Source organism: Rissa tridactyla, unplaced genomic scaffold (genome assembly GCF_028500815.1).
Source record: "Rissa tridactyla isolate bRisTri1 unplaced genomic scaffold, bRisTri1.patW.cur.20221130 scaffold_29, whole genome shotgun sequence".
Taxonomy (NCBI): domain Eukaryota; kingdom Metazoa; phylum Chordata; class Aves; order Charadriiformes; family Laridae; genus Rissa; species Rissa tridactyla.
Genome location: NW_026529507.1, coordinates 981,751 through 1,000,657, shown reverse-complemented (window position 1 = coordinate 1,000,657; position 18,907 = coordinate 981,751). Strand labels below are relative to the sequence as shown.

Below are 18,907 nucleotides of genomic sequence, written 5' to 3'. Positions count from 1 at the left end.
CAATCTCACCATGTCTCTCACCTGGCAACCAGGACTGACAGCAGCCTGTTCAAACCTGAGCTTTCTCCACTCCAGTCCGTAGCTGCGTGTTTCCACTCCTTGGCACCGGTTCCCACCTGCTTTACCTTGAAAACGAGCTGACACAGAATGGTGTTTCCTAATGGCCAACAAAGGAAATCAAAGGCAGGCAGAGTTCAATACAGAGAAGACATTCCTCAGCTGTATGTCAAGTCCCCATTCCCTGCCCTGAAGTTCACTTTCCATTCTGGATGGCCTTAGACCAATAGAAAACACATTTTCCTGTCAAGCACAGATCCCAGACTGTGTTCCGAGGACAAGTTTATTTTAATATATTTCACATCTATATCTCCTATCTAAAAGAGGCTGGGATCAATGAAGGTTGGATACGTTGGATAGATCCTGCCTTTATCTCTTTGCAGTCAAGCAATGGTCCCACCTGCTAGCACTTCCCTCCTATCGTCCCTTTTTTGAGATGGCCAAATCTTTATGGGGCGTACAATGGCATAACACCATGGCCCTCCAAGTGCCAAACCGTAACCGGTGTACATGTTCCCTGAGTTCATCCAGGCACCGTCTCCTTCAGGCACCCAGAAATGCAGTGCGAGAGAACATGCTTTGGGACATGTTCCTCATCTAAAGGGAAGCTAAGCAGCCTTTAGCTCCCCACCTCCTTCTCTGGACCCTTTTGAAAGATGCATGCAGCATTTACTTTTTGCCAGATGTCAGGGAGTCCCGCCAGTCTCCAGTACCTTTCCAAGATGAGGGAGAGTGGCCTCACTGTGACATTCTCTTACTTTCCAGCACCTCTGGATGTACCCCGTCCATTCCCATGTACTGGTAGTGGTTGAGTTTGCTCCAGTAGATCCTGATTTCATTCCTATCCGCCATTGGCTGTTCTTGTCCAGAGTCTTGCCTTGAGGCACAAAGCCCTGAGAGACCTTGCTGGGGAAGTCTGAGGCAAAAAAGACATAGAGTATCTCAGAACTCTCTCTCCCTACTCTAACTCAATACAGCAGTGTCCAACTAATATCTTTGTTTTCTTCTGTAAGAATTCCTGAAGTTGGAAATCTCGTCATGATTCCCCTGAATTTACTTTCAGGTTTCAAACTGAGTTTTGATACAGGCCAATGTTCTCCTTGGAGGATGCTGTCCTTGAAGACCAGCTGTACAGAGCTTTGCGCCACCTTCAATGCTCCTGACCATTGGATCCCCACGAAAACTCCTCAGCGTAGGCCAAAGGCAAAAGGACCTCTGAGGTCCAGCGTCTGCAGTCTTCTGTTCTGCTTCCTCACTGCCCTGGAGTGCTGGGACCCCACTACTTCAGGGTCACGACAGCCAATCTTCACGTCTCTGACCAGCTCTTCCTGCATTGCAGGTATCACATCAAGGTTGGCATTATTTTTGTTGGCCCATCTGGCAGCTGTGCTAAGACGTTGTCCTAAGACACTCCAGAAACCACCTGGACTGTACGTGCTGCTGTGCTCCTCTTTCAGAAGCTGCCAGTATCATGGCAGTCCCCAGCGAGACCCAGGCTCGTACAGCCAGACGCTTCCCTGGGATCCTTCAGAAAGACTATACCCTCTTCCTCATCCTGACTGTGGGTTCCTTATCTCCCACCATGACAGGACACTTCTACTGGCCTCTCCTCTCACCCTCCCCCACAAAGGCTCACCAAACTCTTCACCTGCCCCAAGGAGTTGCGCCATACATCCAGTTAACGGCTTCACTTTCAGGAAACCCCACTCCTGATCCTTCCAGCCTGTCTCTCCTGAAAAGCCTGTAGCCATCCATTGCAGCACCCCAAGCTGTGTGCCTTGTCCCACCACGCCTTGGCAGTTCCTCTGTCAAAGTCAAAAAGCACAGGCTCTCTCTCAACTTGTCTCTTCCCCTGGCTGAGAGTTTTGGTGCACATCTGGGCTGTGGCACCTCAGGTGTAGCTCCAGGCCAAGCTCGGACGTCTCTTAAAGGAAACCTGGTACCAAGCATTGAAGACCTTCTGTGTGCAAAGGCTTTGCTTCACGGCAGAGACACGGTCAAGTGGACGGCACCTGGAAGCTTAAAGCTGAAATTGGATGTTGATGGTGAGCAAAGCCTGCTGTCTGCAAGAACAGAGAGAAACAGGGCTGGGAAGGGCGGCCCTGGCAAGAAAGAGGGTTTTTGTCAGTGGTGTCTCTGCAGCCCTCAAGGGCCTTTGACAAAGGTGAAGGTGATCTCCATGAATGACAAGGTGCTGCTGACAGGTCCCCCACGAGATTTTTTGGCCTGTTCCTTGACTGTATTATGAAGAGGGCGAGTAAATGTTGGGCAAGAGAAAAAACAGCACTTTGAGAGTGCAACACATGAGTGGAGACCCTGGTGTGATGTGTCTTGTGTTCTAAACTGCCTCACATCTACTGCATGGAGAAGGGAGAGACCTTGCCCCACTGCAGTGGCAATCAGTCACTTGTGTTATGAAAATTTGCAAGTGGCCCGTGCTGACCGAGCAGAGAGGCTAGGACACAAAGTACAGAGGTGCACGCATAAATATTTAGTCATGCGCATGAGGTGTCCGAGCTCAATTGGGGTACCTCAAATGCGGTTAAACACAGGGTTCTTATGCCATTCAAGCATTCAGGTACCTTATTATTTGACTAATGACTAACTAACACAGACACGGAGTACCAATTCCTAATCACAGTAAAACTGCACAAAGTAGCTATATCTCTGCAGCTCCATCAGCCATCAGCCTTCTGGCAGCTTTTCTATTGATCCAGACGTCCCCGGAGTTGGTCTATTGCTAATTACTTGTCTGTGATGCTGGACACTGGGAGAGTTTCAAAGGTGTGTAAGAGGGACGAGGATACTGGCATTATCTCGGTTCTCCAGGGGTATCTTTTATCCTTCATGGACAGCTGAATGATTCTGAGAAGTCCTTATTTTGAGGGCAGGGCTGTTCTTCTGCTCCTTGTGATGAGCTGACCTCCTTTAACTCACTTACCCAAGCATGATAAATCAGTACACAATGGGAGCTAGCTAGATATATATCTTAAGAAAGTCAATTCATTTTCATACGATAAAGACTGATGGGCATAAGAGTTAGGGAGGTAAATTTTGATACCCTTGGATCAGAGGATGTCTGTGGCCAGGTGGGTCCTGCAGAGAGCTTTTTGGTGGTCAAGGATCACCTCTTCGTCATCCAGAATGGTCCATGCCAACATGCAGGAAGTCATGCCAAGGTGGCAGGAGGCTGGCATGCATGAGAAAAGAGCTCTGAGTAACATCAAGCCTGAAGAGGAAGCACAGAGAAGGTGGAAGCTGGCTGCCTTCCAGCCTCCAGGGTTCTGTGGTTCTGTGCTGGAGTTGAACTTTCGGTTTTCCTTTTTCCTCTTTCCCCTTCCCAAGTTCTTTTCTTTAACCATTGTCGTAGATTCCTCTACAAACAGCCCAGCTTCTCTTTCCCCACAGGCCCTACATTTGCTTGCTTTGTGCCCTCTCTACGGGGCACAAAGATGTTTCTAACATAGCTGTTGTGACAATTCCTCTGCTGGACAGTACAAAATTAGGAATGCCTTTAATTCCCTGTAGTGCCCTGCAACTCCTCGTGCTGTTATCTTGTGCTGATGCATCACCACAACCATGGTGAGCTGCCTGCACGCAAACATGAAGAATGAACAAAATGGATCTTCAGTCCAGGGGGACCTTGGGAAATTCTGGGACTCAGCCAGAAGAAACTGCTTAAGTTTTACAAAGAGAAGTGGCCAGTCCTGCATCAGGGGGAAGAAAAACACCGTATTACAGTGCCAGGTGGGATGTGACAGGATGAGCAGTGACCCTGAGGAGAAGGGCCCACGCATTATGAGGGACACCACATGAGCCAGTGGCGCATGCTGACCATGAACGAGGCCAGCTGCACACAGGGATGGATTAGGAGGAGAGGGCTACCCAGACAGCTTGACTTTTCATGCCCTTTCAGTGAGCCGTGGTGTGGCCACACCTGGACGTGTCTGTCCCTCTGTGGGAATTCCTGCTGTAGACAGGTGGGGAGGAACGGGAGAGTGCCCAGAGGAGGTCTGCACATGGCCTCTGCTTGAGGCCCCAGACCCCATCCTTCTGACCTCTGCCATCCCAGCACAACCCCAGGAACATGCTGTCCCTGCAGAAACACCAGCCTCTCCAGACAGCTCCAGATTCCCCTCCCACAGGATGGGTGGCCTTTATGTCATCTGTGTGAAGGGCTGGGGTACGTCCCTCAGTTAAACCCACGATCTTACCTCTCACCAGACACCGACTGGTGACTCCTAAATCCAGTCCAATATCTCTAAAATGTTACAAACGGACAGTCAGCTTTTTATTCCTGGACACATGGAGGAGGAAGAAGAACTTCAGGGGTGAATTTCCTCAGGCATGTTTGGAGAAAGACCCCAGCATTAAAGCACTGCACCAGGGAGATCTTGCTTTGTTAACGGAGACTCTGTGAAAGAGGCCAGCTCTGAGCCACTGTGAAATATATTTTTAGAAGGGAACCAGGTGAAACTAAGACGTAAATGTCTCAGGTGTAGTGACACAAGTGAAACCTTTGTGTAGGAGCATAAAAACCATAAATGACAATATCAACAGCAATGATGAGAAATGTAATCATTAAAAACACAAAGCCAATAACAAAACACACAAAAAAGCAGATGGAATCAAATAGTGCGGGAGTCATTTGTGGAGAGAGGTGGAACATTTCTCCCTCTTGAAAAAAATCCATGAAATCAGATACCTAATGGCCTCCTTGAGCTCCTGGTTCCTCATGCTGTAGATGAGGGGGTTCAGTGCTGGAGGCAACACTGAGTACAGCACAGCCACCACCAGGTCGAGAACTGGGGAGGAGATGGAGGGGGGCTTCAGGTAGGCAAACATGGCAGTGCTGACAAGCAGGGAGACGACGGCCAGGTGAGGGAGGCAGGTGGAAAAGGCTTTGTGCCGTCCCTGCTCAGAGGGGATCCTCAGAACGGCCCTGAAGATCTGCACGTAGGACAGCACGATGAACACAAAACAACCAAAGCCTAAACAGGCACTGACCACAAGAAGCCCAACTTCCCTGAGGTAGGAGTGTGAGCAGGAGAGCTTGAGGATCTGGGGGATTTCACAGAAGAACTGGCCCAGGGCATTGCCCTGGCAGAGGGGTAGGGAAAATGTATTGGCCGTGTGCAGGAGAGCATTGAGAAACCCACTGCCCCAGGCAGCTGCTGCCATGTGGACACAAGCTCTGCTGCCCAGGAGGGTCCCGTAGTGCAGGGGTTTGCAGATGGCAACGTAGCGGTCATAGGCCATAATGGTGAGAAGACAATACTCTGCTGCAAGAAAGAAGACGAAGAACAAGAGTTGTGCAGCACATCCTGCATAGGAGATGTCCCTGGTGTCCCAGAGGGAATTGGCCATGGCTTTGGGAAGAGTGGTGGAGATGGAGCCCACGTCAAGAACAGAGAGGTTGAGGAGGAAGAAGTACATGGGGGTGTGGAGGCGGTGGTCACAGGCGATGGTGGTGATGATGAGGCCGTTGGCCAGGAGGGCAGCCAGGTAGATGCCCAGGAAGGTCCAGAAGTGGAAGAGCTGCAGCTCCCGTGTGTCTGCGAATGCCAGGAGGAGGAACTGGGTGATGGAGCTGCCATTCGACATTTTCTTCCCCTGGGCTTGGAGACCTGTGAATGGAAAGAAAAGCAGTGAGAAGTTAGGGAAGATTTCTCTCAAACTAAAGTATTCAATTGGTCTTAGAAACCCACCAAACTGGCTCTCGCCTTTCAGGAAGACCTTTTGCAGGTCCTTTTTGTACACTCTGGTTGGTGCTGGCTGATAGTCCACCAGAGAGCTGAGATCTCTGCAGGATTCAGTCCTGCCCTACAGCCATGGGTAAAAAGGAACACGGGGTGATCTCAGATTAAATCCACTCCTGGCATCAAAGGGCTTTTCAGCATTGTCACCCGACTGCAGGGCAGAGCTCAGGGCACCTTGTTGTTGGTGTTGTTCTGTTGTAGTTTCCCCACCACACCTGAGGAGTGTTTTTAAGGCAGAAATCCCTGGCATTTCTGCTGTGCTGCAAGTGAAACCTTGTGGGTCCTGCGAGCCAAGGGGACTGTCCCTCAGTGCAGAGCGAGGACAGCGAGTTTGTCCATCGGAATTGCTCTCAGCTGCCCTGTGCTGCTGCCTCTTTGAGCTGGAGGATGATCCCAAGCAGACATTCCCCTGAGAAGAACCTGGACACTGCTGAGAGCAGAGGAGTCCCATTTACAAGCGCAGTTCTCCCAGCCCCTCACCTGAGCTCACTGGACCCGAGGAGGATCTCAGCTCTCCCCTCCCACCCAGGGACACAGGGGGCTCACTGCAGCTGCCTACATTCAGCCCTCCAGCTGGATTTACGTGGCCTTGGCACTGACATGTCTACTCCGTGGGGCTGCTAGACGACACAGGGATGCCACGGGAGAGCTGAGCCCCTCTGGAGGGCAGCGTGCAGCCAAGCAGGGCACTCCTGGGAAAGAGCCAACTAGCCTAAAGATGGGGTGGCTTACTCTCGGCCCCACACACTGCAGTCCCCAGAGCCCAAAATATTAAAGGCATTTGGATGCTTTTCCTCCCTGGATACACAGGCATGACAGGACGTGCAGCGTCAGTGTCTGAGCTGCACCTGAATCCTCAGCCCCCATCACAGTGGAAGAAGGGAAGGAACAAGGACAGCAGGGGTGAGAGGGGAACAGGTGAAAATTCTTCTTCAAAAAGAGTCAGGACAGGGAGACACTTGAACATTTCTCCTCCAGGATGTGGGAGAGGAGACGAGGGAGTGTCTCCAGGGAATGTATGTGTGGTGGTGGGGAGGTGCCATCCTAAATGGAAAAGGAAATTCCTTTCTCCCACTCCCCATGCATCCCACTAAAGGTGGAAAATTCAAAACATGGGCTCCATTTCTTTCAGGTAAATGCTGCCTTGAAGTCCTTCTCCAAAAGGATCCTCTGCAAATGTCCTGGGGGTGATCTGGAGCTGGGAGGAAACACGACCCATGCAGCACCCTCACGACTGCAGAAGGACCCTGCCATGACACGACTGGGGTCACTCCTTCCACCCACAGCTTCTCCCCGCAGCGCCATGGGGAGCTCCCCGGGCAGGCTGAGAGCTGACCCTGGCAGGCAGCAGAGTCCCTGGCCCAGCACACAGTTCCCTGGGACACGGGGACCCTGCTCTGAAGGACAGCCCTGAGCACCCCTGCACGCACACCCACCTTCACAGCCCGGCAGCCGTCCCTGGGATAAGGCAGCCGACATGCCCTGTGCCTTTGGTGATGTGGTAGGGGTGCCCTGCTCTCGAGCACATCCTTCTCAACACCGACGGAGCCTTGAGAGCCTTCCTGACAGATCACATTAGCCATGGGCTATGCCAGCTTTAGGAGACTGCTCCAGGGAGCCTCTCTGCATTATACTGCAGCAGAGACACAGCATGCCCTGTCCCTCTGACGGTGCAGCAGGGAAGCCCTGCTCCACACGTTGTCCTTCTCCTCGAAACTAGAGAAACTGTGAGAGTTGTACTTGCAGATCCCGTAGGCTGGGGGTTGTTCCAGCTTCTGGAGATCCCTCCAGCAGCTGCAGATTCAATGCCCTGCAGCCAGAGACTGTGCAAAGGCTGTGAGGATTTCTCCCAGTGAGCTCTCAGCACTCTCCCACCCCAGGCTGCCTTTAAGATCCGCTGGCCTCACACGTCTCCCCTCGTTACCTGCAGGCAGTGCCCTCAGCCCTGCTGCCCTTTGCAGAGGAGCTGCTCCTGGGCAGAGCTGTCTCTCTGCAGCGCTGCCCGCTTGCCACGAGCTCCCTCCATCCCAGGAGCCCAGCCCAGCCCAGACGCAGAGGACCAGCCCGAGACGTCACTTTCTCTGCCTCCTCGGGGCTCCCTGGAGGTGTCCCTGTGCCTCCAGGGGAACCTGCTGGGAAAGAGACTGAAGTAATACTGTGTGGTCTCTCTTGCACCTCTGGAGAGACGCTTCTTTCCAGCCGGGTAATTTCTCCTGTCAGAGAGAGCTGCGCACGAGAAAGGTCTTGTTCCTTCTGGTATGAGACAGGAAACCTGGACAGTGCCAGATCTCCTTTGCCCTGGCTGAGTGAAGGCAGTCGGCTTCGTCAACTGAGGCATCTCCTCCTTGGTTTGTAGTCCTGGGTGTGAAGTGGACTCAGCTCTCACTTAGGGCTGCCACAATCCCACAGGAGGGGGGATTCCTCTTGCCTCTCTTCAGGTGGGCACAAAATAGGCACCTGCTGCATGGGAGCTGCTGGTCTCAGCTCCCAGCGTCATTCCTGGAGATGGAGGCCAGCAGTGAGCTCTTCAGACTCAAACACCTACTGACATTTCAGGTCTCAGACGTGGTCCAAGATACGTGCCGGTAACTGCAAGATCTAACGGAGCAGTTCATGGAGACAGGGCAGTATCTGGTGCCGTCATCTTTGAGATTCATGAGGAATTCCTTTGGCCACCAGCACGTGCCCACATTTCGGACAACTGAACTTTTCCCTACTCTTTCAGTCCAGGGCAGCCTTCTGAGGTAGTCAGGGGACCAGATGTACTCATTGCCATTGACATCATCCATCTTCTCCATCGGCCGTGTATACTAGATCCCCACTGACTGTAACGGCAGATGTCTCATGGACATGCCCACATCACCTAACCTAATTCAGGGCAGCTACTCAATGGCCATGGACAGGCCTGTTGTGCTACAGGAGGTGCCAGGGCTCTCCAGCACAACTGCAGGTGGCCGGCAGGGACTGCACAGGACCTACGGGAAAGGCATCGCCTTCAGAGTGGGTGCGAGACACACACTCCAGATGCCATGACTGATAGGATCAGTTTCTGTTGGCCGGCAACTGAATCCCACGAGGGCAATGAGGCAGGGTCTGACCCACCTCCATCCAGTCGATGCAGAGCAGTTCAGGAACAGGAAGCACATCACACTGGGATCTCCACTCATTTGCCTATTTAAGCAACACAAGGAAGTCTCCAGAATAATGACCCCAGGTCTTATTGGAGACATTAATGACCCTGACACCACTGGAAGGGGAACACAGCAGCATGCATACTGTCCAGCAGGTTTCTGGGTCTCTTGGGACAACATCTTTGCACAGGCGCAAGGTAGGCCAACAAAGGTGTTGCTGAGTCCAGTCAATTCAGAGGGAATTCTGATCAGGGGTGTGAAAATGTCAGCCTGGGCTGTAGCGACCATGAAATAGTGGGGTCTCAGCTCCCAAGGGGAGTGAGAAAAGACGGAAGCCAGACTACAGATGCTGGGTCTCTAGAGGAGAAATGGGGATGGCTTCAGGTAAGCTAGAGCTTCCCAAGTGTAGACCCTTGCAAGGCAAGGGTTCGAGGGCACCAAGAGGAGAGGCCGCTGCTTCAGGAACAGTTAAAGAAGAAACAAAGAGACTGAGTGGCCACTGCTGGAAATTAGTAACAGCAGGTGTAGATGAATCTGAGATTCCCTGTGTCCTTCTTGCCTTGGTCTCCTCCAGCAAGTTCTCCCAGGCCTTTGTGCCTTGAGGCAGGACTCTGGAGGGAAAAAAAACCGTGGTGAATTTGGATAGAGTCAGGAGTTACTTGAGCAAACACAATCCTTACCAGTCTATGGGACTGGAGGGGTGGCATCCGAGGGAGCTGAGAGGGCAGGACGATGCCACAGTAAAGCCACTCTCCATCATCATTGAAAGCATCTGGAGTTTGCGGGAACTCCCTAACAACTGGCAGCACCCAAATGCTGCAGGCACTTTCTGCTGTGACCCTGCTTTGCGTAGAATGTTGGTCTATAGAAATCTTGCAAGGTCACTTCCAGCCTGAACGGAAAGTTCCCAGAACAGGCCAATGTCTGCCACCCTGAGACCTGGAATCTGCACTCTGCTCTTCGTCCTCACTCCCTCGGGAGCTGAGACTCCACTCTTTCTTTGCTACTAGAGCCAAGGCTGACAAGGATGACACAGGTTTTCTGATCCAGGTGAGCATCGCCTTGGTTGGCCCATCTGGCAGCTGTGCTAAAAAGCTGAGGCAAAGAGCCTCCAGACACCTAAAGGAGCATTTGCACCGTGCTCTCCTGGGAATGTCAGGGGGTGCTGGGCTGACTTTTGGCTGCCAGGTGCCCACCCAGCTTCACTCCCACTCCCCCTCCTTCTCCACTCGCCTTGCTGTCTGCAGGGCTGTTTCTCTCCATGTGTCTCACTCCTCTCTCTTACAGTGACTGCACACTGCTGTTTAGCCTTGCTTCAATATGCTATCACAGAGGTGCCACGAGAATTGCTTACTGGCTCAGCTTTGGGCAGTGGCATGTCCCCTTTGGAGCCAGCTGAAAGTGGCTCTCTCTCACATGGAGTCACCTCTTGATCCCTTTTCTCCTAAGCCACCTCTGCAGCCCCCTCACCCCTACCAAAACCTAGCCATGTCAACGCAATACACAGGGTCATTGATGTCCCCGGTAAGACGTTACGTCGTTGGTGAGCCCAAGACTTCCTCAGGTTGGTTAAATAAGAGTTGGTCCCCTTCCTCTCCTTCATTATAGGTTCTTTGTGTCAGAGCAGAGGTGTGCTGGACCTCAGTCGTGGCACCAGGGCCAAGCTCAGGCGTGCAACAAAGCCAGCTGTTACCAAGTGCCCAAGTACCGTGCAGGCAAAAGGTTTGCGTCAGAGCATGCTGGGGGGGATGGCAGATGGCAATGTAAAGGGGAAAGGAGGAGATCAATCCCTGCTCTCCTCAGGACGAGAGAGAAGCAGGGCTGGACTCTGCAGCCCCGGCACGAGAGGGCTTTGCTGTCTGCGGGGTCTCTGCAGCCCCAGAGGGCCTGTGGTGCAGGTGAAGCTGATCTCCAGGAAGGACAAGGGGCTTTTGCAAGTGTCCTTGGCTATGGGTATCCTGAGATCCAGGAACACTGTGAAAATCATTGCTCTGTTCCTTGACTGCATCATCAAAGGGATGACTGAGGGATGTGGGAGAAGCACTCCCTGCATCTACTGGATTGAGATGGGACAGCACTTGCCTCACTGCAGTTGCTTGAAGGAAAGCACTGAACGCCTCAGAAGGTCTCTTGGGGTCTCTTACACGGCTGCTCTGAATGGGGATGATGTTCGCGCAAGTCCTGTGCTGTCCCTGCCGGCTGCACGCAGTTGTGCTGGAGAGCCCTGGCACCTCAGGCAGCTCCACAGGATGGAGTCAACCTTGAAATTGGGCAGCTGCCCTGAATTAGGTTGGGCATTGTAGGGGTGCCAGTGAGAACCCAGCCCTAACTGCCAATGGAGATCTGGTAAAGACAGCTGGTGGAGAAGAGAGAGAGACGTCAGGAAGGAGATGATGTGCAGTAGCTGTGGGGAGAGGGGGGCGGAGAGCATCAACTCTGGGCACCCCCGTCTTTGAGGGGGAGGCCCCAGCACCGCCATCTCCCCCTGCTCAACGCACCATCTCGGGGACGTGTCCTCCACCTCCTCACAAGCCTTCAGGCTGCCACAGGGTCAGTTGGACTGGCGGGAGGGGAGTGGGTGAGGTGATGGCGGGCGGCCCCACAGCCAGCATCCCCCTCCCCCATCCCGGCCCAGCCCACCGCCCTCCTCCTGGGTGCTCAGGCTGCACAGCAGCAGCACCCGCCCTTCCCCTGAGGTGATGCTGCCTCCGATTGGTCCCCTCGGCTGTCACTCTGCCCTGGGTTGGGGCCTGCCCTGCCTGGAGGCGGCTCCTGATTGGCTCCCAGGTGGTCAGGCTGCCCAGGCGCAGGTCACCTGAGGTGGTGCACTCTCTGATTGGCTGTCTGGGCTGTCACTCTGCCCAGGATCTTTTCTTTCATTGGCTCTACTTCTGCCTTGCTCCTCCCATCAACTGATGGGTCAGACGCTTATCAATCATCTGTGTGCTGCTCGAACTCCAGCTGTGATTGGTGGAGCCCACATGCCCCGCCCCCACATGGTGCCAAGGGTTGTTTTTGACTCCTGCCACCTTCCCTGCACGCCTTGAAGATTGATTGTTTGGTTACACATCAATCTTGTGCCTTGCTCCCGCCTCCTCAAAGGCGATTGGCTCTTTGGGGCAGATAGGCGGGACACAGAGGGGAGGGCGGACGTAGCCAGGCGACAAGCTCTGCCTTCTGGTTTTGGACCCTCAGGTTGGAACTGTGGGCCCTAAAGAAATGTTCTGTGTCGGAAAAGATGGTTTTGAGTCCTAAACTGAGGATTTCAGCCTTAAACATGGGGCGTTGGAAATGAAATGGAAGCTTTGAACCCTGAAATTAGGTTTTGTGCCCTCAAATGACACTTTGGTACCAAAACCTGAGGCTTTACACCCTAAAAATGGGGCTTGGGAGGCTCAAAATGAGGCTTTGGGCCCTCCAAATTGTGGACTGAATCCTAAAAAGGGGGCTTTCCTCCCTGAAAACAAGGCTTTGAAAGCTAAAAATGAGGATTTGGTTACAAAAATGAAACTTTGGACTTTGAAAATGAGGCTTTGGCCCTCCAAAATCAGACTTTGAGCCTTAAAAATGGTGCTCTGGGCCCTTCAGATGAGTCATTGGACCTGAAAGTGGGGCTTGGAACGTATAAATGAGGTCTTGGACCCTAAGAGTGAGGCTTTGGACAAGGAGCCTTTCAGCCCTAGAATGCAGGTGTTGGACTCTAAAAATGAGGCTTTTGGACCTAAAAAATGAGGCTTTGATCTTTAAAGGAGGGCTTTGGCCCATAAAAATGAGGGTTTAGACATTTACAATGTGTCTTGGACCCTAAAAATGACTGGCTGGATCGTAAAGACCATGCTTTGGAGCCTGAAATTGACGTTTTGGACACTCAAGATGCAGTTTTGGACTCTGAAAAGGAGCTTTTGCAAACTGAAACGGAGCCTTTGGACCATGAAAATGGTGCTTTAGAGCCTACAATGAGGCTTTGGAAGCCCAAACTAAGACTTTGGAAAATAAAAATGAGGCTTTGGACACTGTAACTGTAACTATGGACCGTACAGCAAGGCTTCATGCCTGAGAAAATGAGGGTTTACACCCTGAAAATGAAACTGGTGGCTCTAAAAAAAGCTATGGTCATTAAAGACGGGTTGTGACCCTCAAAATGAGGGTTTTGACCCTATACATGAGGCTCTGGGCACTCAAAAGGCTGGGTAAGATGCTACAAATGACACTTTGGACCCTGCAAAGGAGGGGAACCTACTGGTTTTCTGCCCTTTGCCCCAGGGTGCCGCCTGTGGGGCAGGACTCTGGGCTCAGGGACAGGGACACCTCCCCTGGTCACGGGCCAGGCTGTAACAAGTCTGCGGCCAGGCTGAGCTGAGGGATGAGCCGTCCCGGCGGCAGCGGGATGTTGGGGGATACGGCGCGTCCGTAGACCCCTTGACAGAAGAGACAGAGATTGCAGTGTACCCATAAGAAGGCCGCGAGTTGCGTTGTATAAGGACAATGTAACAAAAAGGAGAAAGAAGAAGATTGCTTCGGAGAACAAGGAGGAACTAGGCTGTGAGAAAGACGGATTTTGAGCGATGTGAACAGGATTTCAATAACCAATCACATTGTAGCTATGAGCGCATGTGCTATGTAACCTAACCAATTGAAAGCGTAAAAAGAACGCGTGAACGGAGCGTGAACAAAAGATTAGCTATATAAGACAGCCAAGTTTGTAATAAAAAGAGCTTAACTTAACCCTTGAAGGAGAGTCTTGTCGTTTGTCCGTCCCGACTGAAACGACAATTGGTGACCCCGACGTGATGCTGAGGAAGAAGACGACTGGGAATAGTCGTGGGGATGGAGCCCAGTGAAGCTGAAGACAGCGGGCAGAGCTGTTGACGGATCCGGATCATATTTAAGAAGACACCCGTAGTAGGTGAGCCACTGGGGACATGGGAGAGAAGTTAACTAAGGAAGAGCAGACTCTACTCTCCACATGGACGCTGCTGTTGAAGCGGCAGGGTGTAATCCTCCCTGAAGTGACTTTGCGAAAAACGCTATTGTGGGGAAAGGAACAGGGAGTAGAAGTAACGTCGGTTACGGCATTTAGTGTAACGCAATGGACGAACCTACGGCAGACATTATTTGAGGAAGCTATGCATGGCTCAAAAACGGCTATTGAACTGTTAACTACGTGGTGACTTTTGTTTGGGACATTAAAGAACTTTAAGGAGCAGAAAGATGTAGCGGAAGGGAGTGAATAGCCGTCCGCAGCCCCTGAGCCCTTGGCCTTAAAACCTCCTGTTGATGATATGAAGGGGCAGGAGATTGCTGTTAAACAAAATAAGGGACTGCTCCCGATGAACACAAAAGATAAACAATATAAGTACGTGTTGCCTCGTGACCAAATAGCAGCTGTAAAAGAGACTCAAAGAGGGATGGGTGTTATCCACCCTGAAGGACTGGTGCATCCCTCTGCACCTCTTGCTCCAGCCTTGGGGGAAACAGAGGCATGGCCTCATTTCTACTAACCCCATCTCAAGTCTGGGTTTTCCATCCTTGCCACCTGAGTCAGACGATGAGGAGGGCAGTCATATAAAAGGTGAGGAAGGGACTGAAGTGGTGGACTCTGGGGAGCCACCCCCATCGTACGCAAGGTGCCCCTGGATGCTTGGGGGCCAATTGGCAAAGGTTTAAGTGCCTTACTAGTAGGAAGATCTAGTAGCACCTTACAAGGCCTCATGGTACATGTTGGAGTGATTGATGCTGATTACACAGGACAAATATGTGCCATGGTATCGACAGCTACACCACCTGTGACTATGGAGAAAGGAACTTGACTTGCTCAGTTAGTCCCATTTCAAAGTTGTGTTCCACAACGGGACAACGTTACATGTGGTGATGGTGGGTTTGGTGCTACGGGAAAGCCACAAGTCTATTGGGTGCAGACGGTATCTGATCAACGCCCACAAATGCATTGTGTTCTTGAACTTAGTGATGCCACTCCCAAGAAGGTCCAACTGGCTGGATTATGAGACACTGGAGCAGATGTGACGATCATTTCTTTACGGGAGTGGCCTGCTGCTTGGCCATTAACCTCCAGTGCCTTGGGAGTGGCAGGACTCGGAAGGGTTGCCAATAGTTCTATGTCCACTAACCCTATGGTGACTGTAAACTCAGAATGGCAAAGGGCTACAGTGTGGCCATACGTGACCTCAACTCCTTTAAACCTCTGTGGAAGGGACTGCTTGGGCCAATGGGGAGTTCGCATAACTACGGAGTTTCAGTCGGGGCCACTGTATTGCAGGGCGTTTCTCGGCCCACTTTAGCTCTAAAATGGCTAACAGAAAAACCATTGTGGGTTGATCAGTGGCCCCTTAGCCAAGAGAAATTAACGGCCCTGAAGTCTCTGGTAACGGAAGAACTTGTTGCAGGACACATAGAAGCGTCACATAGCCCTTGGAATACCCCGGTATTTGTTATCAAAAAGAAATCGGGGAAATGGAGGTTGTTGCATGATTTGAGAGAGATTAATGATGTCATGGCAACAATGGGAGCACTACAACCGGGATTACCTTCGCCTACTATGATACCGATGGGGTGGGAAATTGTTGTAATGGATTTAAAAGATTGGTTTTTTACCATCCCTCTGGCAGAACAAGACAAAGAAAAATTTTCAGTTACTGTTCCGTCTGTGAATAACGTGGAGCCGACCAAAAGATATCAGTGGAAAGTGCTGCCACAAGGTATGAAAAATGCCTACAATTTGTCAATGGTTTGTAGCAAAAGCGTTGAGTCCAGTACGTGCCCTGTTCCCATCTGATTGCTGTTACCATTACATGGATGATATTCTGCTAGCGGCTGCAACACCACAAGAGTTAGAAAAAATGGAACAGAAAACACAGGAGTCATTGTGTGAATATGGCTTAATAATCGCCCCAGAAAAGGTACAAAGGCAACGACCGTGGTTATACCTGGGAATGAAAGTATGAGCTCAGTCAGTCATGCCACAACCTATCCAACTACAAATAGAAGTAAAAACGTTGAATGATGTACAAAAATTAGCAGGAATGATTAATTGGATTCGGCCCTATGTTGGTATTCCATCTTCCAAATTACAACCTCTCTTTGAGCTATTAAAAGCTGACACTAATATTTTAGCCCCACAAATGTTAACTGAGGAAGTGCAAAAAGTGGTAGCTGAAATAGAACAAGCTCTTAGTAGTAAACACGTATGGAGACTTAGCGGTTTCGGTGCAGGCCTTTGTGTTAGTAGATGAATTAGTGCCATTTGCTGTGATTGCTCAATGGTGTGAACAATGGGATGATCCCTTACATGTTTTAAAATAGATTTTTTTGCCGAACAAGACGAAGAAGACAGCCCCTGGTCTATTTGAGCTAATAGCACAAGTTATTATAAAAATTAGAACTCGATGTTCAGAACTGATGGGAAGAGACCTCAAACAGCTTGTAGTCCCTGTGCAGAGGGATTATTTTGAACGGTGCTTAGCTAACAGCACTGCCCTACGAGCAGCCATGACCAATTATACAGGGCAGGTGAGCTCCCATTTACCTTCACACCCGCTGATCAAATTGGGCACCCAAATGGCCTTTGCACAGAAAAATCTCAGTCGCAGAAACCCAGTGGAGGGCCCCACGGTGTTCACAGATGGATCAGGAAAAACTGGAAAAGCTGCCATTGTCTGGAGACAAGGAACACAATGGCAACATAAGATCGAACATCAAGAAGGTTCGCCCCAAGTCGTAGAATTACGGGCGATGACCACGGTGTTTCAGAACTTCCCCAGCCCTGTCAACGTTGTGACAGATTGGGCTGATGTGGCTGGTCTGGTACAACGTTTAGATAAGGCTGTTTTAGGTAATGTAACCAATGAATTGCTGTTTGGCGTATTGAAACTGTTATGGATAACAATACAAAAGCGACAGCAAGAATATTACGTGATGCATATTAAAAGTCATACCCAGTTGCCAGGATTTATTGTAGAAGGCAATGCACAAGCTGATGCTTTAGTGTCTGCAGTGGCCCTGGGACCTGTGCCCAATGTTAAACAGCACGCGATAGCATCGCCTAGTTTTTATCATCAGGGATATCGTGCTTTAAAACGTCAGTTCAATCTTAGTAACGCTGAGGCTCGCAATATTATTGCAGCCTGCCCCGATTGTCAAGGTCAACATGTACCTATATATTCTGGCACCAATCCACGAGGATTACGTGCTTTACAGCTTTGGCAAACTGATGTCACACATATTACTGAATTCGGCCGTTTGAGGTATAGTTGTAGTTGTGCTAATGTTGGTGCCATGTCTCATCTCCCTACTGCAAAGGGCCCTGCAGCGGGTGATGGGGGCGGCATTTGTAGCACAAATACAAAAAGGGGGAATTGTTGGGGCATACGGCGGGTCACCTCTCACTAGACCACGTTACTCAAAGCCCCAACCGACCTCCCCTTGAACACCTCCAGGGATGGGGCAACCTCTCCAGGTCTCCTGCTCCAGGGTCTCACCACCCTCAAGACCCGAGGCAGTCCTCCTCGGCCTGCCCGCCTGTGCCCCGTCCCCTCGCTGTCCCCAAGGCCCGGGGCTGGGCACCTGCGTCTCTCCTGGGCTCGGGAGACCACGAGGGCCAGAGGAGCCCAGACGCAGTTGCCAAAGTACCAAACAAGAGAGAGGGAAAGCATTTTTACTGTGACTTTCTTGGTATGTTTTGTTAAAAAAAAAAAAATGGTGGTTGTGAGCCTTGAAAAGAAGTAACAAGGCAGGTAGAAGGGGCGTTCCTGCTGAAGGCCAGCACTTGCTCCCGGCAGACCTGCGGCTTTCTGCTTCTCCAGGGGAATGGCTGTCTCTCTGGCATCTTTGCTCGACGTGGTGGTGTTCTCCATGTGCTGCCGTGGAGGGTCTGGCTTCATCTCCAACCTCCCGTCGAGCAGCCTCCTCGTCCTCAGGCCGAAGAAACCCCACCTCCAGGCCCTAGGGACCTCAGTGGCCCTCTGAGGGACTTCTCCCGGCGCAGCAGCCTGACGAAGCCATGTTGTCTTGTCCCCTATTCTCGGAGCTCAGAGCAGAGGAGATGGTACCCCTTTGGAAGGGGTGGGCGTCTGGGAGAAGGTGAGGGACGGGAAGGAAAGGCTCACAAGACCCGCAGTCATCAACAAATCATTGCTGATGCTGGGGAGGTGGAAAAGGTGAGCCGGCTGGACGGCCAGGTGCGGAGGGTGGGCCTCCCGGCTAGTGCCAGGTGTGGAGGCTGGGCCGACGGTAGAAGGCTGGCCAGGCGCTCCTGCGGCCCCACGACGATGGTGGTGTGGAGGGGAGCCCTGGCACGATGGAGTGGTGCCGGGAGAGCCATCTTGAAGGTGGATCCACCTGCATCGGTTCTTCTTCATCTCAAGGAGGATCCACTTGCATGGGTTCCTCCTCATCTCAAGGAGGATCCACCTGCATGGGCTCCACACCACCAGCTACATGAGCAAAGGCCATCGCTGCCGAGTAGCTGACGGTGCCTCCTCTCTGACGCCTCCTCTGCCTCCACACCTCTTGCAGAATCTTCTCTCGCTCGCGTGGAAGCAGGCACCCGCTCGCTTCGCCCTTTTGGGTCTTCTGTCTGCCAACCGTCTTGGAAGTTGAGGACCCAGAAGCTCAGCGAATGGGGGGCACCTGCTGGGGAGCCGGTATTTATAGGGTCCAGAACAGAACACGGTAAGGTAGCTCAAGGCATCAGGAGGCCATTGTGATGGCTATGCAAATAACCAAACATGGCTATTCTGGCAGCTGGGGGGCCTGTGACCTTAAAGGTACCCTACCCTGTAGCTTTAAGGTACTGTGTACCTGAGGAAGAGGAGGGTTGGGGGGAGCTGAGGCCCCCTTTCCTGGCGATCGCTCCCCTGGGTCCATTCCTAACGGAGGGACATTTCACGGATCGTCTCTGAAATGCAGGCAGCACTTTTCCTGTGGGGGGCCAGAATTGTCTGG

General features: G+C 51.8%; 1 protein-coding gene across 1 annotated transcript; it reads right to left on the bottom strand.

Moving 5' to 3' along the window:
- Nucleotides 1-743: 743 nt before the first annotated feature.
- LOC128903240 (olfactory receptor 14J1-like) lies at nt 744-5,280 on the bottom strand (the record flags this gene model as incomplete). The annotated part of the gene is made up of 2 exons (XM_054187252.1): nt 744-770; nt 4,819-5,280. Coding segments are annotated over 2 exons (489 nt in total), but the record flags the coding sequence as incomplete, so codon positions are not given.
- Between the last annotated feature and the right edge of the window lie 13,627 nt (nt 5,281-18,907).